General features: G+C 40.4%; 1 protein-coding gene across 3 annotated transcripts in view; it reads left to right on the top strand.

The window, feature by feature from the left end:
• gpr39 (G protein-coupled receptor 39) overlaps positions 1-25740 on the top strand; it is a 44207-nt gene that overhangs the window by 5738 nt on the left and 12729 nt on the right. For 2 of the 3 annotated variants that reach the window (XM_039818455.1, XM_039818456.1), the window contains exon 2: positions 10759-10807. The exons of the other annotated variant lie outside the window; for it this stretch is intronic. In XM_039818455.1, the coding sequence (XP_039674389.1) occupies positions 10759-10807 (49 nt within the window). The remainder of the gene's footprint in view (positions 1-10758; positions 10808-25740) is intronic. 3 annotated transcript variants of the gene reach the window in all.

The raw sequence follows: 25740 nt of genomic DNA, 5'->3' as shown, positions 1-25740 counted from the left end.
AGTTACATATCTATGTGGTGCTGCTTTCCTCTGCACTCCAGAGCGTGCCATCAACACACCCTGTGTGTTTACTGACTCTCACACACGTGTGTACACCAAATACTGACAACTACAAGCAGATGGGTCTGAATCACAGCATTGGAATTCATTGTGTACTTTTACAGCTCAATCTCACATTTTTAAGGCGATTGATTGAACCTTGCTGGTTGCTGACGGAGTTGCACGGTCAATCATTTATAGTTGTTTGTAACTATTACTTTGTTGTTTTGCGTTGTATGTAGTTTTCATGGTTACGCAATTGGTGGTTCATACAAAATGCCCTTTCTTATGTTGCCTCGAAACCCAATCTGAAACAGAAGATAATAACCTCTGGGAATAGGGTACTTTTAAAGTGAAATGCCCAAACTCTAAAGCCCAGTTAAATAGTGACAGGTGTTTTTGTGTTTTGACACTGTAATACTTGAAACTCAATTTTCTTGTCAAACTGTGAGGTGCAGAGGGGGAGAGACATGAGGCAAAGCTACTGCGGGAGTTGAAAGAGCTCCATGCATGCTGGTGATCTGACAACAGCTGGAGCGGTTAGTTATTGTACTTTGGCCACTGATTTTGGAATGCTTATCAACCGGGTCTGCAGCAGCACGGACTGTGACCCAGCTAATGAGGCCAATGGCTAGTAAATGATATGTTTTATAACCACCGATGGAACTGGCACCCACTAAACCTGACACAAACACATGCATCTAGACTTGCGGTCATACTCCCAATCTGAACTCCCCCATTTCATAAGATTTTGTCCCAGGGTCCCCCATCTGATAGGATTTGAGCTTTTTAGATGTTTTATTACAGAAAGCGTATTAAACACGTGACCAAAATAGTCATACATTCTGTCGTTGTGTTACTTATGGATGGAATTATAGTGAAAATGAATTACTTAAGGGCCCCTCAGGCTCCCCGAACCCCACTTTGAAAACCACTGGTCTATTCTTCCCTGAGTACATTCAAAACAGGAACTGCTAATAGCTAATTCGGCATACTTTTAATTGAGCAAATTGGCCAAAATGTAAAGTAATATAGGCTAAAATGATTGTAGCCCGAAGCGTAACTCAGTGAATCCATGGCAAAATTATACTTCCTGTTTACGTTCCCCAATACATCATGGGAAATATATTTCCGAAACATAGAGATGATTATCCAACATGGTAGAAGTCCAACAAAGAATAAGGAGGGAACATTAATGTGAACTTTTTTCATGTTGCACTATCATAACATTGTTATCCCTGGAACGTCCCTGGAACACTGACTTTCCTCTATCTAAACTGGCGGGGAGTGCTGGGCGCAGTTGTCTCAATTTTGTCTATGGGGGCCCGCAGTGCTAAACATTGAAAACCTAATGTCCACAGCAATGCTGTGGACATTAGGTTTATAAGTACAATTACTTATTTTTATCATTTAACCTGTTTGCGGCTACATGAACTAGTTTAAAAAGTGACCATAAAGGTGTAAATGGCATCAATAAACCATTTACAGATCTTCCTTTTCCATTTTTTAAAGTTCATCTCGAGAAGATGTTTTTGACAAATCTATAGCATGCGTCCTTTACACTGTTCAGGGGTTGGCACTGTGTCTAGAACTATAAGCTCAAGTCCTCAGGACAGCCATGTATCAGCACCACTGACATTTAATCCGCCTCGCAGCATCCTGTAGAGGAAACCCTAATGATGGATACCTGCTGACTTTCTGACAACTCCTTTACCATTGAGCTTTTGATAAGATGCTGACATATCTACTCATCTAACCTAACACAAAAGGTTGTTTTTTCTTTTATGTACAAAATGATCAATGAGTACACAGTATATTCCATCTACTCATACACACCTGTAAGTTTTCAGTGTTTCCTTGAGTACAGGACTGCAGCACTGCGGTCGTGCTGATTCAATTACCAGCCAATCGTACATCCTCACCAGGCTAATTATGTATTAAGAATTGGACAGTGTGTGAATCAAATTGAGTTTCTGTGCTCTGATGACCTCAGATGGATGTGGGAGGAGGGGTCAGCTGCATTACAAGCAATGCATAAAATGGGCTTTTATCCATTAGTCACAATCCCTGCGCAGCTTCATTGCCTGATAGAGCATAATTGTTTCTGTCATGTATGGATGGCATTTTGAACGTGCTTACACATATTTACACCAACTGGTGTTAATGGAAGAGAGATTATGATACTGCCACTTATGGTCATGATGGAAATGAGGAGGAGGTGGGGGGTGGCAGTTATGATGATGATGATGTTGAGAGGGAGGTTGAAGATGGTGACGATGATGTGCTGATTAGCAGGAGGAGATGAAGGAACACGGAGGGGAACGTTCAAGTTTCAGTTTTGTTGGTCGTATGTAGGTTAGTCTATATCCGTGAGGTTCCACTTCCGGGATTGCTCCAGTGCCGCCGGAAATTCCACCGGATGTCCTTCTTTTCGGCTGGATGTCCGTCACCTTCCGCTTCCTTTGTGTTGGCGTTCTATTTATGGTGGATTTATGAGGACTATGGTTAACTGCTCCTCAGATCTCGTCTGATGTCGGGCTTTATCTTGGAAATGTCCTTCCGTTGATCCAGACTAGGAAAACACTAGTCTATATCCACAACATTCCACTTCCGGGATTCTCGTTCTGCCGGAAATTCTGCCGGATGTCACTATTTTCGGATGTCCCGTTACCTTCCTCTTCCTTTTTTGTTGTAATTCTAACCTCCGGTGGATTTGTGAGGACTATGGTTAACTGCTCCTCAGATCTCTGCAGGGTAAATCCAGACAGCTAGCTAGACTATCTGTCCAATCTGAGTTTTCTCTTGCACGACTAAAACTACTTTTGAACGTACACATGTTCCACCAAAACAAGTTCCTTCCAGAGGCTATTTTGTAGAGGCACCGGGGCTACGTGCGGCGCTCAGCTCCGCCCAAGATAATTGTGATTGGTTTAAAGAAATGCCAATAAACCAGAGCACGTTTTTCTCCCATCCAGGAATTCTGTGTGGACTAGCCAGAACCTCCTCTGCAGTGCTGTGAAGGAAGGTCTGGCAATGGGAGACTACATGTAGGTTAACCACGGTCAACGGTACAATAAAACGGGTCAGCTCAGCAATAAATAAACATAAAAGACAATATAGGATAAAATGACATTAAAGAGATAGACCGATAAGATAAAGTGACAATAACTGGAAAGATAGAATGTGATGACATTGCTTTGCAGCGTACGCAATAGCAGAAGAAATCTTATTTTATTTGTCACACACAGTACAATGTGTAGTGAAATTAGTTCTCTGCATTGTGACTTATCCTAACTAATTAGAAGCAGTGGGTAGCAATAGTCTGGCGCCCGCGGGACTAAAGGGACGTGCAACACAAATCTGCATTTGTGGAACAGCCAGTAGGAACTTTTCTAAAGCCTGAGCCAAGAGGAGGTGCAGAAGTCAAATTTTCTCTCACACCATCTGAATTACAATTTACATTATGAGATTTCTGCCCATAAAACTGCCTAACCTGCTTTAAATACTGTGCTGTGAAACACAGATCATGAGTTCTGTTTCTGTTCTGGAAATCGGTCTCAGATTTTGTAGCCGCTCCTAATAAAAGCGGAAATTTAAGTTTTTAAAGCAACATTCAGGTAGAGTTACATTAGCCTTGCCTGTCAGTGTGCTGTCACCACTGTTATGATGAGCCTTTGTCACGAGCAGGAAACGCAGTTCTTTTGTTTGTTAAAAACACTGCTTGAAAAAAAATCAAGTTATAAATTGCAACATTTTGGTAGTACTGAATCTGCTGTGAGGAATGAAAAAGAACAGAGAGAAAACACAACAATATATGATTATGTCTGAAGGACACCATTATTTTCCCATCTTCAGAGTCTTTCTAGTCTTTTGGATCTTGCACTATCTGAAAATAAATAAGCCATATTTCCAAATCATAGATTGAGAAAATACTGCAGTGATATTGCAGAAAAAGTGTGCGTGCAGAGGAAAGTGAAATTGACTGCATCTACCAACTCCATGGTGTTTGGAAGAGGTAACTTGCTACCATCATACAAAGGATATAAATATGTATTTATGCTTTTGGCTGTGTTGTTTATTTGAAATGTTGCTTTATTGATGTTTTTCGCTCAGTTTATTGGAAGGTTCCACCCTTCAAGAAATGATTCTACCATTACAGTTCTCAACAGAGGTGAGGTGAATTGGACTCTTGGTTAGTTTGGGTTTTCAGCAGATAATCTTTTTATTAGGATTAAAGTATGATAAAGGGGATTCCATTGTGCATAGAGAAAAGTAGTCTTGCATTGCCAGTAGGGCTGCTCCCTCTTAGTCGACTAATCGGTCGTTTTGGTGTTAGTCAACTTAGATTTCTTTAGTCGATTAGTCATGTTTTATGCTTTTTTTCATGCTGAATGACTTATTTCCAAGAAATATACAAGCACATCTCTGGTAAACCCAAGAATTAAAGTGGTGCTTTTGCACGACTCTTGGCGGAGAAACTCAGATTTACAGATCTGTTGATTTAAATCAACTAATCGATTAGTCGATACAGTTGAGTGTTAGTCGCCTAAGAATTTCTTCAATCGCGCACAGCCCTAATTGCCAGACCTATCTCCACAGCGCTGTGGAGTAAGGTCTGGCTACAACACAGATGCATTCCGGGATAGGAGAAAAACCGCTCTGGGTTATTTCCATTTCTTTAAACCAATCACAATCGTCTTGGGCGGCGCTAAGCTCCGGACACAGTGACGGTGGCTCTGCTAAATGGTCTCAGGAAGGAACTTGTTTTGGTGGAACATTTGCACCCCGCGAAAGAAAACGCTACATACAATATTAAAGGAAGTTAAAGCTTTAGTGCATAACTTTTTTTATAATAATGAATGTCTGTTACATTTAAGCCATTGTCAAATGAGTACAACTGTCTGTATTTCTCAGTATGGCTATGTTTACAAAATGGTGTCGACCATCGAGTGAAAATAATGACCTCTTCTAAAGAGTCCATCATGTTTTTTTTAATCCTCCATGTCCTCCTTGGTTACTAGCAACTGTGTTTGGGGGGTGGTGCGAGATCACAGAAGGCTTGTATCATGTGGATGCTCCGACAGTGGTGTTCCTCAAGGGAGAGACAGAAACTACGCACCATAGCTTTAACTGTTAACACAATACTGTCCCACTTAAAAACGTGCCCAGTTAGAGAGGAAATGCTGTAAACCTATTCTTTGTAAATCTTTACAATCATTCCCCCAAAAGAATCGAGCAGGCCTAATCTTGTTGCACGATCCAAATATTCTTCACAACTCGCCATTTTCAGCGTGTAGCTTGTTAGCTCGAAGTTTGTTGTTGTTTCCCCGAAGCGAAGGGAGTTCATCAGGATATCGGGCTTTATCCTGGAGATGTCCTATCCTTGATCTAGACTAAGAGAAAAGTAAGAAGTGTGAGTCGGAGACTAGAACCCGACAGCCTTGACGGATTTTTAATCAGGCGAACTACTGTAATGTCACTCCTCAGTGTGTGTGATAGTAGTCGTTTATGTACGCTAACTTTATCTCAGTAGGAATCGTGTGGGCTGTTCACAGTACACACCGCTTTGACCAGAGCTTTTTTGCTCTACTCATAACTGAAAGACTAGAATATTGGTGTATAAATATTGATGAGGCCAAATACAGAAGCGTTGCTATACAAATCACAATGCTGTGATATTTGTAGCTAAAAATCTAAAAAGTAATTGTAAAATAATAAAGGTGTTTTTAGTCTAATGGAGCTAATCGTAACTATGTGATGGAGTCATATTCACATGGTAAATAATGATTTTACAAGAACTATGTATTTGTCAGCCAGGCCATATTGTAATCGCCTCACAGCCACATCATGTCTGTAATAACTACTTCAAAATTCATAACAGCCCAGTCCTCATAAACAACTCAAGCAGAAATCTACTGGCAGCTGGACTCCAACGTCTTCATAATGCGATATTACATTTTACTGAATATTACAAGAGGGGTCATGACACAGTCTGCTGGCATCATCACTCGCCTCCTTATTGACTGCTGTCTTTACTCTGCTGAAAGAATCATCTATATTTAAATATGAAATGTTAATGCAGTTGTCAGATAGAGAAGACCTGCTGCAGGTTGCATTGAGTTCCACTCTGATACACACCTCGTTCCTGTTATGAGCACCGATATCTCTCAAGTGGCCACGCTCCTGTCAGCGCTCCACTTTACCTTGAAATAACTTTTAATCCTGGCTAGGCTGTGCGACGTTGGAGTAATTAAAAGCACAGAACGTTCTCGTTAAGTTGCCTACGAATCACGTCCGGGACAGAAGGTTAATTGCTTTATTTTTATTTTTTCAGTCACTGGAAGCCAGCATTCGTGAAACGAATATGAATTCTGGTTTGCTGCCTTCAGCCATTGAACTGTGACCTGTGACTTTTGCAGGCTATTTGTGATGGGAGCAACTCCGTAAGGCTGAATAGATGTGAAAAGACTGCGTGCATGGGGACTTGAGAAAAGAAGAGGGCAGCAAGTGCTGTTGATAATCCTGTCTTCACCCGTGTTATCACTGCTGGGTATCACACCGTACACAAAATGATCTAGAGAGCTGAAACATGCTGTAATAAAAGTCACGTAGATGCCACTATATCACCTGAACCTTTGGAGTATCAGGATGGAGTAGAAATGCAGAACAGATCTTTATCTTTTATCTTTCTGCATGATTTCAATCAAAAAAAAGGCCAAATGTACACACCAAAACACTGCAAACAATACAATTTAGCTTCAATTTAGAAATGGCTGACCATTCGGAAAACCTTGCTTTCCATTCACGGCATATAATCCAGTTTACAATGATAATAGTGGCAGGTTTACAACGTACATTTTTTTTTTTAAAACAATGGATCTTGATTTCCGTGAGTTCTACTAAAACAAGTACTTTTACTAAGTTCCTGTTTGTGCAGCCACGTGGTACTTGCCACAGAGTGATCTGCTAAAATGATTCAACCTCTCAAATGGCTTTAAAAGTGGACTCTTGACATTCACAAACAGCTCAAGTTTTGTACACAATGGCGAGTTTCTTTTAGAAAAACAGTAAGATGAGCTATTTATATTAGCTGGATACATGGTTGAATGTCATAGGCTCTTACCAGTGTATCGTTGTGTACTTTGTCAGTGTAAAAAACGTAAACCTATTCTTTGTGAATCTTAACAATCATTCCCTGAAAGAACCAAGCAGGCCTGTCTTGTTGCACCATCCAAATTGTCTTTACAACTTGTCATTTTCCGCATGTAGCTTACCAGCTCAAAGGTTGTTGTTTCCGTAGCGAAGGGATTCAAGAATGGCAACACACAGAGAGCAGACATCCTGCACTTGAGCCACGTGTCAGATGTCAGGCTTTATCCTGGAAATGTCCTTCCGTGGATCCAGACTAGGAAAACCCTGGTCTATACCCACGACATTCCCCATTCAGGGATTGCTCTGGTTTCTTTCTGCCGGATGTCAGTGTTTTCGGATGTCCCGTCACCTTCCCCTTCCTTTTGTGTTGGCGTTCTGAGGACTATGGTTAACTGCTCCTCAGATCTCTGTAGGGTAAATCCAGACAGCTAGCTAGACTACCTGGCCAATCTGAGTTTTCTGTTGCACGAATAAAACTACTTCTGAACCTACACGTTCCACCAAAACAAGTTCTTCCCGAGGCTATTTTGCAGAGGCACCGGGGCTCCGTCCGGTGCTTAGCGCCGCCCAAGACAATTGTGATTGTTTTAAAGAAATGCCAATAAACCAGAGCACGTTTTTCTCCCATCCCAGATTGCTGTCTGGACTAACCAGACCTTCCTCCGCAGAGCTGTGGAGGACGGTCTGGCTAAAGCGAGACACGGAAAACACTAACCCAACTAGACAAGACAGGGCGGTGAAATGCAACGGCAAAAAAGGGAAAGGACAATAATTGCCAAACTAACTGCTGAAATCAAATGTATTAAATTGATGCCCTCTAACAGCGTATAAAAATCCCATGGTGGGTTATTCCTTTAAGAGGATTAATAACTTTCTTGGCCTTGCATTGTCTTACTTGTTCCCATCAGTCACCTCTCCCCGGGCTGCCTGGACGGGCCATAGCTCATGAACTGCAGCGACAGCCCAATTGCCAACTGAGAGCCTCCTTGGGATCAATGGAGCTTATTTATTGTGTTTGACTACATCCTGACTCCCCATCGGCCTGTTTATGCTGCTTGGGTGGCCTCATTCAAACCCTTTTACAATCAAATATAAAATAAACCTCAGGGCAGATTTGTTGAGCCTCTTTGGGCAGGTCGATGAATGTGCATCACCATTCCTCCTCCCTTCCCTCGTCTCTCGGCATCTACTCTGCACTGAATGACAGCTGTATAGTGAAGTAATAAGCTCCAGAGCCCCGTGGCCCCCTCGGCAGCTAACCTCGCTAAAGGCAAGCCTTGGTGCTGGGAGTGACAGCCTGCCAGTTGTGGAAGAAGTATTCAGATCCTTTATTTAAAATTTCACTTTATGAGGTTTTTTAACATTAATATGCGTTCCCCCAGCCTGCCTATGGTCCCCCAGTGGCTAGAAATGGTGATAGGTGTAAACCGAGCCCTGGGTATCCTGCTCTGCCTTTTGAGAAAATGAAAGCTCAGATGGGCCGATCTGGAATCTTCTCCTTATGAGGTCATAAGGAGCAAGGTTACCTCCCCTTTCTCTGCTTTGCCCGTCCAGAGAATTTGGCCCACCCATGAGAGAGAGAGACATCATGGCTTTCAAACGAGCAAAGTGGCAGTTGGTCAAGGCCACACCTCCACCTTGCCCCCCCCCTCCTCCTCAATAGCATTTAAAGCTACAGACACAGAAATGGCACATCCTAAGGAAAGCTCATTGTGGGACTGGCTCTAGTGGCTGTAATTCTGCACCAAGGCTGAATTTCGGGAAAGAGACTTCAGATACAGTATTAGGGGACCACTAAGGCCTATATAAAAGAGACTTCAGATACAGTATTAGTGGATCACTAAGGTCTATATAAAAGAGACTTCAGATACAGTATTAGGGGACCACTAAGGTTTATATAAAAGAGACTTCAGATACAGTATTAGGGGACCACTAAGGTCTATATAAAAGCATCCAAAAAGCAGCATGTCATAGGACCTTTAAGTAAAAGTACTAATACCACACTGTAAAAACACTCTGTTACAGTAAAAGCCCTGCATTGAAAATGCTACTTGAGTAAAAGTATGTAAGTATCATCAGAAAAATGTACTCCATGTATTAAAAGTAAAAGTACTCAATGCAGAAAAATCCTCCCATTATAAAAACAGTGGAAACCTGTTTCTGTCACTTAAACAACTTTACAGTAGTTTCTCACAAGATGCTCCTATAAAAACATGTCTTTACAGGAAACGTGTTTTGGCCTTCAGCTTATGATGGTTAACCATTATTCGGTAACACTTTACTTGAAGGTATCAACATAATCGTGACATGACACTGTCATAACCATGACATGACACTGTTATGAACGTGTCATAAACGTTATATACAAGTCCTAAACGTTTATGACTTCTGTCATCAAGTGTCATTCGTTCATTGTCATGACAAGTTGACATTGTTTGGGTTGTCTTGATTATGTCAACTTGACATTAATCAAAGTGACATTACCAAAAGTTGTCTTGGTCATGAGAAGTTGGCATTAAATTAGTTTGGGATGTCTTTGTAATGACAGCTTGACATTAACCAGGATGACATTACCAGAGGATGTCTTTGTCATGACAACTTGACATTACATTTCTTTGGAGTGTCCTTATTAAGACAACTTGACATTTAACAGGATAACATTATGTCAAGTTGTCATTACAAAGACATCCTCTGGTAATGTCATCCTGGTTAATGTCAAGCTGTCATAATCCAGACAACCCAAACAATGTCAACTTGATATGACAAAAATCGAATGACACTTAATGACAGAAGTCCTAAACGTTCATGACTTGTTTATAACGTTTGACACGTTCATGACAGTGTCATGTCATAGTTATGACAGTGTCATGTCACGATTATCTCAATACCTTCAAGTAAAGTGTTACCCATTATTCTACCACATAAACAACTTTACAGTAGTTTCTCACCAGATCCCCCCCCCCTGTAGACATACAGTAGATCTATGCAGTAAACATGCAGTTTGGCCTCCACAGAGATTCCTTTCATGTGCAATTTCATGTTTCTATCACTTAAACAGCTGTACAGAAGTTTCCAACCAGAGGATCATAGAAACATGACTCTATGCAGGAAACATGTCTTTTGGCCTCCAGAGAGCTGCTTATGATGTGTAAAAATGGTTTCTTTCACTAAAGCCCCTGACACACCAACCCGACAGCTGACCGTCGGCAGAAAAGTCGGCTCCCCGAGGTCCAAAAAGTGTCTCTATAAAAGAAACCGTTCTGTCAATCAAGTATTTAATCATCTAATATTTTCAGCTGGACTTGGTAGGCCGTTATACTGTATTGTTGGGTATCGTATTTCATAAACTACATGTGTTTGTTTGTGGGGGGAAAAAAATCTTAATTTGTAAAGTAACTAGTAACTAAAGCTGTTAGATGAATGTAGTGGACTAAAAAGTACAATATTTCTCTCTGACATGTAGCGGAGTAGAAGTAGAAAGTGGCATAAAAAGACTAGTCAAGTACAAGTACTTCAAATGTGTACTTAAGTACAGTACTTGAGTAAATGTACTTGGTTCCATTCCAGCACTGCAGCCTACAGTGGGAGACGGTCCTGCAGATGACCGAGAGGGCGAGTGAGTAGCCTTCTGGTGTGTCAGCGCTCTGAGGGGAAATCACAGGTTACACTGAGCGCGTGGGTGTGTTTACTTGTCTCTCTTACGACACTATCAGTGTGCTGTAGCATGGCAGCACTTGGCACGCTCTCCTGGGATTGACTGATCTTTGCATGATGTGCGGTGAGCCGTTTCAAATCTCATCCTGAAACTTTTCTCTGGACTTGTCAACATGGCTCAACATGAAGTATCAGACATTTTAAAAAAGTATTACTTTGTTTAGCACAATGACAACTTTGACACATATTGTAATGTTTGTAACAAGAAAGGGAGGTTTTTCTTCTTAGTAAACAAAGAACTCACTCTGCAGGCTGGATCCTTAAAATTGATTCCCTTTGGGCACTTAGTAGAAGAAGTTGTTGACACAAAATTGACACATTATTACATAATAGTGTTGCAAAAAGTTCACGATCACCAATATTAACATCAATATTGAAAAATACCAAAATTCCCCTTTAAAGGTCCTATGACATGCTGCTTTTTGGATGCTTTTATATAGACCTTAGTGGTCCCCTAATACTGTATCTGAAGTCTCTTTTATATAGACCTTAGTGGTCCCCTAATACTGTATCTGAAGTCTCTTTTATATAGGCCTTAGTGGTCCCCTAATACTGTATCTGAAGTCTCTTTCCCGAAATTCAGCCTTGGTGCAGAATTACAGCCACTAGAGCCACAATGAGCTTTCCTTAGGATGTGCCATTTCTGTGTCTGTAGCTATTGAGGAGGAGAGGGCGGGGGGCGGGGGGTGGCCTTGACCAACTGCCACTTTGCTCGTTTGAAAGCCATGATGTCTCTGTCTAATGGGTGGGCCAAATTCTCTGGGCGGTCAAAGCAGAGAAAGCGAAGGTAACTTTGCTCCTTATGACCTCATAAGGAGAAGATTCCAGATCGGCCCATCTGAGCTTTCATTTTCTCAAAAACAGAGCAGGATACCCAGGGCTCGGTTTACACCTATCACCATTTCTAGCCTCTGGGGGAACATAGGCAGGCTGGGGGAACGCATATTAATGTTAAAAAACCTCATAAAGTGAAATTTTCATGCCATGGGACCTTTAACATTAAATTTATGATGTAATAAATGGAACGTTTTAGAAAAATGTAAACAATGAGTTTGCACATGATAATGCGCATATTAAATCTCAAATGGTGTTACCATTGGTGGGTAAACCTGATATTTACGTTATCCCACTCATTAAAAAATCACTGGTTTTGTAGGAGCAAATATTTGGACATGTTGTAGTGTTGAGATAAACCTACACAGACGGTTGTCATGTTCCAAGCCTCAGCACTAAAACCTTGACTAGAGATTATATGGGTGACTTACTGTCTGCACTCGCAGGAAGCTCATGACTCCCACTGTGAGAGACTCATCGGGCTCTTACTTTCCCGTAAGTACAGTGTTTAGATATTTTGAAGCGTTTTATGACACATTAATAACATTGTTTTGGCTTTAAGACCGCAGATAGAGGATGTCTAAACCTAAAACAAGAGCCCCTGAGTCAAATTCACCTCAGGTCAAGAGTGACGGAGGCCCAGTTCACATTAGAGTGCTGATAGGGCCGCATTTTTCTGTCCGAGCCCGGCCCGCGTCCGACAGAGCAGTAACCGAAGAGCAGTTTCTCTCACTTTATTCTGGTGACCAAATGAATGAGCTTGGCTTTCAGTCTGGGCTTTATTTCAGACACCGCACACGCTGTTTTCAAAACTTAAACTTATTCCACCAACTCTGCTCCGGTCACATCTACACGTCTGCTTCCTCTTTCTCTATCTCTCTTTACGCACGCACGCACGCACGCACGCACTGAGCTCTCTTAAAGGAGCCGCAGCACCATTTTACAACAAATGCCCTATTGTGCTGATGTGCCTGACCCGAACATCATTTCTAAATATCTGTCCAAACCCGGCCCGGCCGTCTGGTCCCGTCTGGTCCCGTCGGGTCCCGTCGGGCTCAGGTCGGGTATCCGCACTCTAGTTCACATCCATTCATTTCAAATCACTGATCGTTAGATACATACATCAAAAATGACTCCTTGGGTCACCTTATGAAAAATGTATGTATCAGAATAATGTACAGCTGTGTCTTTTTTAAATAATAACCATAATCAAGAAAAATGAATGTACCGCTATGGCTTTTTTTCCCCCTACAAATTAACAACTAGGACCAGAGCAAAGTAAGTCCCATCTAGAACAGGATCAGGACTGCTCTGATGCTTTCTCCATGTTCCAACTACAGCAAAGATTTGAAAGCATTTACGTGTTGGTGAACTTGAGTCACTTTCTTCTTGTTGGTATGTAGGGATGTTGTCAGCATGAGATAAGAGCTGATGGGAATGCCATTAGATTTGCATTTATTTGTATTTGTTGAGAAATTGAAATTTTGACGAGACGATGGCACTCGATGAAAAGTTATGCGATCACCTAATGATTTAAGGGACCATCCTTGGTATTCATCCTCTGGGGACCACGAATGTCTGTACAGAATGTCATGGTAATCCGTCCAATAGTTGTTGAGATATTTCGGTCTGGACCAAAGTGGTGCACCGACCAACAGATCTACATTTTTTCCAATCTTTGGTTTACCTGGTCTCCTTCTGTAATAATACTTGTATAATCTTAACGCTGTTATGCACAATGAAGTTATAGACATCATTTCTTTCAGTAGAACCTGGGCTATCATGATATGTATGCTGCAGGGATGTCACATGAATGTATACATTGTTATATGACTATAAATGACAACAGAAAACTTTGTAATGTCACAGAAATTGAAATCCCCCCCCAGAGGAGTACAATTCAGTATTGAGACTTCCAGTCTTTTAGGAAAACAAACATTTACTAAGACAAAATGACAAATGAGCAACTGATTTAAAAAAAGCTAAGTTTCAAGTCATCCGTTCCAGACCAGATCTGAACATGGCTAACTCCCTTTCCTTAGGAATCCATCACAGCACTACTGAAGTTGGAAATCTGCTCCCTTCCCTAATGAGGGGCTTTTGTTGTTGGATGTTGCCGAGGGTGGGAGCAGGTGGGGGTTGAGGAACTTTTGAATGTCCTTTGGGACGCAGTGCTTCAAGGAGCTTTGCCTCAATCAAAAAAACAACGTGTCACGCTCACCTTTTAAAAGCAATTACAAAGCAGGATATGAGAGCAGAGGACGTGCCCTGTAGGATGACTGATGAATCACAGTAACATGTCATTGTTGCTAAGGACTGTTTTCCCCCAATTTATAGTGGGTTGATGGTTCTTGTGTCGCAGCAATGTCTACATGATGCATTGGGGTGCTGCTACCCCACAAGTATGTCCTCATTAACAGCAGTGAGTTGACTATGAACCGAACATTCTTCAGTGACTTAGCTCAGCCTAAGATAAGATAAAATAACACAAGATAACAAGACTTTATAAGGGGCTGCTTATAGTGACAAACCCACAGAGAATGATCTCCATATGAGCTGAATGAAAACGCAGACTAACAAGTGGTGTCATAAACACTCCTTTTATTCTGAAGGCCATTGGAAGTTATGTGATTCCCAGGAGTGTATTTTTTTATTTCAGCGCAGCAGAGTACATAACTAGACTTACACCAGAAAAGTATCGGTTTCATTTTCTCTGCTGTCAACTTTTTTTATTTTTCAAACAAGACAACAGGAACTTAAAGTGATGGTTCGGAGTAATTTCACCCTAGGCTGCTTTGCACTTTGATCTCGAGCCAAACAACCCCCCCCCCCCTCCGAAGCTTTTTTTCCCCTTGTTATAATGTTGGTCGAGTTAGCGTTATCAGCTGGTTAGCTTAGTGCAGGCGCTAATGGATCCACTTTTGTATCTCGTAAATAATCCCACTAATAATGCCCGGAATGATACCAAACTTCTACAGTAGTTCAAATAGTTTCTGTACTTCTAAAACCAGGCATTAGAAAGTTTGTAACTACACCAGAAGTATATTTAAATAACACTTGCTTGATGGATACTCCTCTCGGCTGCTACCTTGCTATCGCGCGAAATCCCGCACAGAGCACAACATATATTGCCGGAAGAGACTAATGGTAAAGAAGAATCAAGAAGCGAGTGAACAGCAGAAGCAGCTACTGCAGCGTGAGGCAATAGGACAAGATGCCACACAGTTGGATATATCCCGGCTGCGTTTGGCAGTGTAAGCAGCTGTGTGTGTGTGTGTGTGTGTGTGTGTGTGTGTGTGTGTGTCTGTGTGTGTGTGTGTGTGTATATGTGTGTGTGTATGTATGATGTATATGTATGTATGTATGTATGTGTTGTGTATATATATATGTGTGTGTGTGTATATATGTGTATATGTGTGTATATATGTGTATATGTGTATATATATATGTGTGTATGTATATATGTGTGTATGTGTATATATGTATATGTGTATATATATATATGTATATATATATATGTGTGTATGTGTATATATATATATATATATGTGTATGTATATATGTATGTGTGTATATATATATGTATGTGTATGTATATATATATGTATGTGTGTGTATATGTGTTATATATATGTATATGTGATATATATATATGTGTATGTGTGTGTATATATATGTATATATGTGTGTATATATATGTGTATATATATATATATATATATGTGTGTGTGTGTGTGTGTGTGTGTGTTATATATATATATATATATATATATATATATATATATATATATATATATATATATATATATATATATATTAGGTTAGTGACGGTTCACAAAACCCACGGTTCGGTTCGTATCACGGTTTTAGGGTCAACGGTTTTCGGTTATGTAACGGTTCTTGTTATTTTTTTTTTTTTAATCTTTACCGCTCCAGAATATACTTCAGCATATGATATATAGCTAAAATTAGCATATTGAATGCATGTTGCACAAAACATGCACACAGTGGCAGTTCTATATATTGTTTTATTTCATCATAGGTACCATGAAATCCAAAATGTTCCCACACACCAGACTATAAACGACGCTGGCGCATCCTCCAGCTCCGGGCAGCCTCTCTCCCACTGGACATTTCTGGTGGGCGTGACGTGACCTGCAGCGGCCCACTCCACTTGAGGAGCGGTCGGCTCGGTGTCTCTCAAAATCTGACGCAAATCTTTTAAACTGACCTTTGTCAATCTGAAATGAAGACAGATTCAGCAACTACTGCCTACTTTCTCGCTTAAAATGTTTTCAAGAAACACGTTTCGGTGAACTATTTTAGTAGAATATGAGATCGTATTCTGAACGAGCGCCATGACGTTTGGTTGTTAGAAATTGGAGGACCGGACCTATAAGGCAGCTGATTGGACGATCGCGTCAATCGATCGTCAGCTCCATGCGTTCTGCCTTGTCACCCATCCCGCTCCGTCAAAGTGGGCACTACGACAGTAAGTGGTGTACAGTACACAGTAAGTGCACTGACGACCGTGTGGTACACTCAGGCGAGACTAGCGAGACCTAACCGGTTCGGGTGTTTTTCATGAACCGTACCACCATATATGTATATATATATTTTTGTATATATGTATATATATATATATATATATATATATATATATATATGTATATATATATATATATGTGTGTTTATATATATATGTGTGTATATGTGTATATATATATATGCATATATATATACACATATATATATATGTGTATATATATATGTGTGTATATATATGTGTATATGTATATATATATATATATATATATATATATATATATATATATATATGTATATGTGTGCATTTGAGAAACAATGCTATAAAAGATGGCTCCATTCCCACATATTGTTTTTGTGCTGGAAAGATGAACAGAGAAGAGCACTATTTCCATAAAGTCAGCTGTAGTGTTGCCATGTTGTGGATTTAATGAAAAGAACCGAGGAAACTGGCACTTTGGTTCAGCCTGCTCTTTGTTCCTCTGCTCTGCCCAAGTATTGTTCTGACACCTTAATTTAATCAGGGTAAAACCACCACCTGCCTCTCAGCATTACTGGGATTGATGCAGGCTTGTGTGGAGTGTGGTGAATGGGGATGTGGTGTTATGAGTGCACACGATGCCTCACTCTTTTAATTGAATTCATAGACAGTCATCCAATTCAGTGAAGGGTACTTCCGAGCTGGAGTTCTTCCTGCTGGTCCGGTCTCGAGAACACTTTCCTGAGGTTAGGGATTGGTCTCGCTCTCCTGACTATAGTATTTGGACTCAGAAGTCATCTTAGTAGTGTTTGCTGCATTGTTGCAGTTTAGAAACAGGTTTAATAAAGCCAACATGACCAGGGTACAAAAGGAGAGGGAACCTAAGAGTTAAATAGATATTTTTATTTATTTATTTTTTTTTCTTTTCAGAGCACACAATATTATTTGATTGTTAAAGACAGGAGTAATATCTTTTGGAGGGGGGCTTCCAAAGAGGAGCATGACAGAAAATGTTTGTGGACCTAAAGATATTTACAAGCATTAAAAACATCCATCACACAAACGTTTTTATTATTATTAAATTATCCATCTCAAAGACAAATATACTCTTAAGGTGTTTTCAGACAGAACAGGGATTTTTGCCTTGCATTATTGGCGTGAATTTGCCTACTGAACTACCGACTTTACAGACATTAGGTGTATAGCTAGTAAAATACAGGGTTGTGTCTGGATGGTAACCCTAGATTTGCGAAAACTCTCACGAGACTCTTTGCCCGACAACCTATCCTAACCTTAACCATTCGAGGTCAGTGCCTAAACTCCTCCATCTAACCTTATTGTAGCACTTACTTCACTTTTTTTATGATGGGGATGTGTGTATCTTTTAAATGCAATGACAATCAATTCAATAAGCACTTAATAAGGTCCTTTTTAAATGTGTTTAATAATCTTAATAACTTTGATGTGAACAAATTATCATTTAATTAGTTATTTACCATTGTTTTAAATTGATTGTCATACTGTCACCTAGGGGTATTTCTTTTAATCTAGCCAGGGGAGAGATTGGGGTAGATGGGGGAACCTTTTTTTTAAAGCAGTATAAATCCCGCTGACCGTCCTGTCCAGTGGCTCTTTTAATCTCCTTTTTAACACCTCTATCCCTTTTTTAAATTGGTTTTAAAATAACCAAACCAGGTTTTTTAAGTAGTTTTCCACATCAGTGGCCCCCTTGTGCCTGTGCACCTCGCAGTGCCCATCACGGACACTACGTTTTAACCCTAACCTAACCATTCGAGGTCAGTGCCTAACCTCAACCATCTAACCTTAACCATTCCAAGTCCATGCCTAATCAAACCTTACCAATCTAATCACCATCTACAACGGAGTTTCCCAAATCTTGGGTTACCATCTAAACAACCAAAATACATGAGTGGGTCTGTGTTTGCGTGAAGGTGTTTTCAGACAGAAAGCAAAGAAACCTCAAATTATCTGCACAAATGGACTGTCTGTGCAGTCCGTGCTTATTCGCCCTAACCAGTAAATGTATCAAGTGTACAGATAATGGCTGTAGCAACCGACCACGTGTGTGTCTGTGATGAGACTCTGACGGCTCTCAGAACTCCTTTTTCCTCTCGTCCTCTTATTTATGAAGTTATACTTGATTTGTGAAGCCGATTGATGAGGACCTTTTTGTCTCAAGTTTATAAATTTTCAACTTGCGTGACCCATTTTCACCTGAGTTCGATAAACTTGCGTCTTTAATCTTTACATGTACTTTATATGCAATTTTGCTGAGTCTCAAATTTGCCTTGCCATCTGTCTGAAAACACCCCATCAGCTCAGCCTCTGACTGTGGACACAGCTGTAACACAGGATTAGCCAGTCCATCTGTTACTGTACACATCCATGTATACATGAGATCAGTTATCACCGTCTGACATGTAGGTACATTTATGCTGAAGAACATATGACCGGCAGCACTAAAACATCAACACAATATCCTCATTGTAAGTGGCCGTGAGTCTCTGCTGACTGATCACAGCGGTGTACAGCAGCAGACAGTGAACAAACAAAGACCTTCACATAGCATGTGTGAGAGTACAAGTACAAAGTACAAGTGTGATACCATTACCATATAATTTACAACACTGTCAATAAGTACCCTTGTCATCTGATAGCAAGATATTTGACCTCACTGCTCACTCAAGAGCGCCACCACTCTAGAGCTCTGGACATACAGGTCTTTACATCTAACGGAGCCACAGAGGTCACGTTTGCGCTTTGGTTTGTTTGTCTTACAGCAGGATTACGGAAAAACTACTGGCCTGGTGTAGCATGGGCCAAGGAAGAACCCATAAGATTTTGGATCTGAAGTGGATACACAATTGTTTTCTTTACTTTTGTTACAATTGCAAGATAGGGCGTGGCTTTTGAGGAGGTCTACACACTCTGAGTGCCCTTCTAGTTATCATTGTATTATTTTGTTCAGCAATAAATCCTATGTCTGAGCCAGCAGCAGAATGAGAGCTTATGCACAACAGATGTTGTTGACCAGAAAATATGGCTGCATCATCTGCATACATAAAAATAATAATTATGAGATTACGTAACCCCTGCCACCAGATGTTTTACAAGCATTTAGCTGCCCAAACAACTTCAGCATCACTGGACATATTATCCCACCCAAGGGTGTAACTTTCATTCAATATTGGGGGGGGGGTCTTTGAGATCTCCACTTTTGAGCAAAACACTTCATTTTCTGCATTCTGGTGAGTTTTTCTGCAACAATTTGTGCCTTTTCTGCATCAATTTATGGTGCTCTTTATTTATGTAAAGGACATTCTAATTGTTTTTTTTTGGGGGGGGGGGTTGCGCTTGCCAGGTTTGGTCCCCCCTGTAAATGATGCCTATGATCCCACCCTTCCTCATCCCATCAATGATATGAACGAGTTGTCTAAGCTGCATGGTGTAAAAGTGAAAAGAAACAAATCTAATTGAAATTGATATCTAGGTACTAGAGCTGTAATCGGGCCTTAAAAGTTCGGCCCGAAAAGGAACGAATCCAACAGAATTCGGCCCAAGCCTGACAAATACATTTTGATTGACAGCTTTTTAAAAGCCTGAATCCGTTTACAGCCTGACTGTACAAAAGGCTGTCTATCAGCAGTGATTAGAGTGCATGTCGGAGAATAGCGCAGACACGCACTTCACACCGCGAGCGGGCACACGCACCAATCGGCGGAAAAGGGAGAGACTGCGCGGCATGCACACAGCTCTTTTGTCTTTCGTCAAGAATGAGTCATTTATACATTTTTCAACCTCATTCATTCATAACTAACGTAGGCTATAGGCCACTTGGAAGTTGGAACAAAGAAATAAAACAAGTCCTCCAGAGGCCAGCCTCTGTTTCACCTCCTCAGCATCCATTTACACGCTAATCGAAACGCATCACCTGACCGCTCATTTACCCCGCAACCCGGAGCGCAAGCCCGAGCCCGGCGGGCCCGTCTGGTACGGGCAGAGATCTTCAGCTCTACTAGGTACTCCTCCAGCCCAAAGTTTATGAACAGCTTTTGCATGACTGATTAAAAACTAAATCTACAAACGTCTATAAAATGTCTAGCAAAAAAATTGACCGTAAATATGTAAAGCATGTATCAGAATTAGACCACGAGAAAATCTGTGCATATTCAATAGCACCCTCTCCAAGATAACAAACCAGAGCATTTCCAAAGCAGGATTATGTATCGACAGGCGCCCATGTCTCAATGAGAAAATCTCCTCTAAAATAATTAGATTACTTCCATTAAGAACGGTATTCCTCTGTGACTTACTCAAGTTATTCAAATGCTTTAATGACTGAGGATCTTCTGTTAGCCTTCAAATTAATTCGTTCACACACTTCCTGGATTTTAGCCCAACATTACTAACAGTCACTTCTTTCTCTGTTTGCAGTGGGAGAGGACATCACTCTAGTAGTGCCTGGCAGACTCATGAATGACTTTAGATTTTACCTGTCTGAGAGGCTTTTGTGGATAAGGTGTAATGAAACCAATGCGGTTGTTAAAAGTAGGAATAACCCTTAATTGATCTTTTGTTGCAATCACTCCTCATGGTTTAATTTAATCTCAATGGGTGTTTGCCATGGAGGACAGCACACGTTATGCCAGACAATGTTTGACTATTTGAAATTAGGGATGTGTTTTGTGATTGGTCTTCTTACGGAGTTGGCCTGCGAGTTAAACCCACCCATCTGGCAACTCAAAAACTCATTATAACACATTTGATATGCCAAAATTCCAATCTACAAAAGGCTCTTTTATACTCTCTGCGGGTGTGAATCATCCACTGTGCTTCTGTCTACTCTCTTCTGATAGTGTGTGTGGGTTCAAGGGATATTTGTACTCGCTGTCACAGGCTCTGATCATGTTTGCCTTCATCACAGGTTGCTTATTATCTACAGGACCGACTTTCGGCAAAACTTTATCCAATGTCTGAGGAGAAAATCTAACCAGATCAATACGACGGCTGCTAGATTATTTACTCATCTCAGTGTTCTGCATGACATAGTTCCATTTCCTTCACCAGTACAGAGGTGGCTACACATGGATTCACTTACCCTAATGTTAAGTGATTAAACACACACGCACACACACACACACACACACACACACACACACATATATATATATATATATATATATATATATATATATATATATATATATACATACGGTTTATTATGCAGTATTGACTATGTATGAGCCCTGAAACTGATTAAAAAAAAATTGTAAACAGGTTGTTGGACAATTCAAAAATATAACTTCATCAAGAAATGCTATTGTTGTTTAATAATAAAAATTGAGTATAAAAAAACTCCAAAGTTTTACACTTAAAAATGTATTTTTTCCCCTTTTACCACCAATCACTTGCTACAATAGAGTGAACTAACTCACTGATATATTTTTATCTTTCAGGTCGTTAATTTTCCAGTTTTTTTAGTCTTGGCTCACATCTAATCATTAATCGAGGCCAGGGGTAGGCAACATCTTTTTTTCCAGAGGGCCATACGGACTTAAATCAAGTAAGCGAAGGGCCACACATTGGACAATAAAATTTAAACATGAAACACATAGTGCTGAATTATTGTAACTACATGAATTTGGTAGAAATTACAGATTGCTTCACAATAGGCTATTTGACAGCCCAGAAGGCCGGGGGCCTTGTTTTAAAAAAAACCAAAAAAAAAAAACTTTCTTGACTTTTTTAGAATATGTGAAAATAACACATTTGTACTGCATGAGCAAAAATAACATGGTTATTGCCAAAACTGCATGGGATTAGCATAAACCGAGCATTTCTGTAAAGGGGAGACTCGTAGACCCATAGAACCCTCTTTGTAGAGCTGTATAGTAACAAAGTAGAACTACTTCACTACTCAAGTACTAAAAGGCTGTATCTGTACTCTACTGGAGTATTATTTTTTTCTCCTACTTCCACTTTTACTTGAGTACATATTTTCGATGAATGAAATCCTTTTACTCCGATAAATTTTTTTATGTGCTGCATCGTTACTCGTTACTGTTACTGTTACTATTCCTCACGCTACGGAGACTGTGTAGGTTACAGTGTGTGTACGTTAGTTACGTACGCTAATTACTAGTAATTTACGTAAGAAATCCCGAGATCGCGTCGTGTTTTGTGCCCGTTCAGAAGTCAGAGACGATGTAAGTTTGTACTCTTTCTATTTAGCTGTTGTTGCAACAGAGTAATCTATTCCTGAGTTGTTTGAGTCTGCAGTGAGTCCTGAATGTTAACCGTTTGACCCTGCGATGTGAAGCTGCTAGTTTATCTGGATGTTGCTAGCTTGCTAACTTTCCTGTTCATCACACATGTTACTAGCTAGTGTGTGATACGTTTTTTGGGGCTGTAATTGTTACTGTGCTGGAGAGGATGTTCATTTTACTTGCACAGTGTGATAATTGTACATTTTATTTCAGTATTTGTTAATATAATTAAATATTTGTTAATTCCTTTGGCTACAGCCTTAGGCTAAACATTTGAAATAATATAAACAATATGATATTCAAACTTTTGACTGCTTTCTTTAATAACTAAATAACACAATAGGCCTACTTGCAGACGTGTATAGTCCAGGTGCCAGAAAGTGAAAATCCTGCCATGTTTTTGGATCTGCCTCTACATCTAGAACAGGTGTTTTCACTAACGAGCTCATCTACCTGGTAGAGGAGCTGGTTTAGTGATGGTTGGGACAGCTGCTGGACAGGATTTCTACTTTCTGGCACCTGGACTATACACCTCTGCCTACTTGTACTTTTACTTTCAGTACTTGAGTAGTAGATTTTAAAAGGGTGATAGAATGATTTATATAGGGTATTTCACACTGTTCCTTATGGTCTCCTAATGGGGTATGTAACATTAGTTGGGCTGAAAATGGCCTGGTTGATATTTTATTGGCCCTTATGCATCCCTGTGTTTTGGCCCTATTTGTAACCAGAGCTTTTCTTCCAAATATGGTATGGTCATGAATATTTAGATGAGCTGCGCGCTGCTTGGTTGAGCCTTATCCCCATACACACACGTAGAGACGCGCGCTGATTGGTTGAGCGAATCGCCATACACACGCATTTGATGTCGCGTGCTGATTGGTTGAGCGAATCCCCAATACACACACATTAGAAACGCGACAGAATCTCATATTCCAGACACTGCAAGGTTTCCTTACCAAATTCACTTCTGATACTTTTTTATGCAAGAAATCAACTATATAAAGCTCAAATATGGGCCGTTTTTACGAAAATGGATGGCTAATTGCAAATTTGGTAAAACTGTGTGTCGGAGTTCAGCTGCCTGTGTTGCTGCCTCGCCGCTCGGACAAAATTTGCAATTAGACATCAATTTTCGTAAAACGGCCCATATTTGACCTCTACATAGTTGATTTCTCGCATAAAAAAGTCTCAGAAGTGAATTTAATGGTAAAATAGCATATGAACAATGTATACATTTTCTGAGATCTGCACGACCTAGATTCAGAAGACTAACTGATCTCAGGTCAGTTGTGTAGCCTATGTAAATGTTGGGGCGTGACCGTTCTCTTAATACACCCACGGCTGTGACAAAGGTTCCGGATTTTGAGATGCTTACGCAAGCAACTAGCTTTGTTGAGATTCGCCCGTTTTCAGCAGCAGTTTCAAAATATGAGATTTTCATAGTAAAGGGGTGTCAGTGGGATTTTGAGCTTCTATGTATGTCCTATTTACCCACCGAACCGTCGTTATTCAACTATGACAGGGTAAAATCGGTTTTGCATTCTATCCCCCTTTAAAATAAACTACTTGCAATACTTAAGTACAAACATTTTTGAATACTTTAGTACTTCTACTTGATGGAGCACTTGTACGTTTACTCAAGTATAGGTCTCTAGTACTTTATACATGTCTGCCTGTTTGTATTCAGATATTCTGGGGTATGATCAGTCCCTCCAGAAAAACGCGATTATGCGATTGCATAATTCAGTGCATAATCGGCCAAAGCCGCATTTTTTTCAAATATGCCACACTTTCGCCGCATAAATTGCCGTTTTCCGCGCAAAATATGCGGTGCTTGCATGATTTCATAATCCCCGCATTTTCGTTGCAAAAAAGTCACATCTTAGCAGAAAGTTGAAAAAATGTTGCGTTTACTTCACACAAGAGCACCCATTTTCCCCTGTTGCCATGTTGATGACGTGAACATCATCGAAAAGCAGGTGTTGGCATACTGTCTATGGGTGTTGGAGGTTGAATTTGACATGTACTTTGAGTCTCTTAAGTTGGTATCCAATAAGAAAGCTCACTTTTTACTCAAATTTCTTTGTTTAAGTTTATGCAATTTCATCGCATAAAATTGCATAAATATCCCGCATATTCCATCGCATTTTTTAAGAAAACGTGCCGCATAATCAAGGATTTTTGCCCGCAACAATCACAAAAAAAACTGCGTTTTTCTGGAAGGACTGTATGATGGGACTCCTTTGATAGGGGCCATGCCAGTTATTCTCTCTCCAAAATGTAGAGCGTTATTTAGCCCCCTTCCTGACGAGCTTGCACTGGATTCATGAGATTGTCTTGTTTCTTTTTTCTTCTTCTTTTTTTTTATATATAGATTTCTTTTGGGCATTTTTTGGCCTTTATTTGATAGGACAGCTTAGGAACCAAACCTACGGCTGCCATGGCGAGGACTTAGCCTCTGTACATGTGGCGCACACTCAACCAGGTGAGCTACCCAGGCACCCTGAGATTGTCTAGTTTCATCTAATACCATCTTCTTCAACGGCTAGCTACAGCCTCTGACACCTTTTAAAGATTCGGACACACACACACACACACACACACACACACACACACACACACACACACACACACACACACACACACACACTTTTCAGTTTCAGGCTCTTTAGGATATGGACAATGTCGTTTTTATTTTGGTAATACATATGTGGTGGTCGGCTCAATGAACAGCTTCTGAGGGTGAAAACAGTTGCATAATCATACAGCAAACAAGTGAAAAATGTATCCCTTAACTTTTCCCCTCATCATGCAAATCTTAATGATTTCATCTCATACTCATCTTTTCCTTCATTAACACTTTTCATTTAGGTAATGATGTAGATTTGACATATGCTTTAAATCAATCTGCAATCAACACAGTCTTGGCTACTGACAATATTCAGTCTTTCTTCAGTCAGGCGGTAGGCTGGCTGTAAATACTGGAGGATATCACTTCTCTTGATTATTCAGTTTAAATCTATGGAGCCGTTTCAGATCATGGAACTGAAGGGCATCAATGATGTGGGGATGCCCTCTATTTGAAAAGTTCCTCCCTGAGTTATGATTAAGACATTTTGCATTCACTCAAAATCCCGCTGAAAATGCAGGTGGTATTTCTGTTCCCAAAAGAGTCAAGTGAAAGAG

The sequence above is a fragment of the Perca fluviatilis genome, chromosome 12, assembly GCF_010015445.1.
Source record: "Perca fluviatilis chromosome 12, GENO_Pfluv_1.0, whole genome shotgun sequence".
Taxonomy (NCBI): domain Eukaryota; kingdom Metazoa; phylum Chordata; class Actinopteri; order Perciformes; family Percidae; genus Perca; species Perca fluviatilis.
This window is presented reverse-complemented; position numbering and strand designations above follow the sequence as displayed.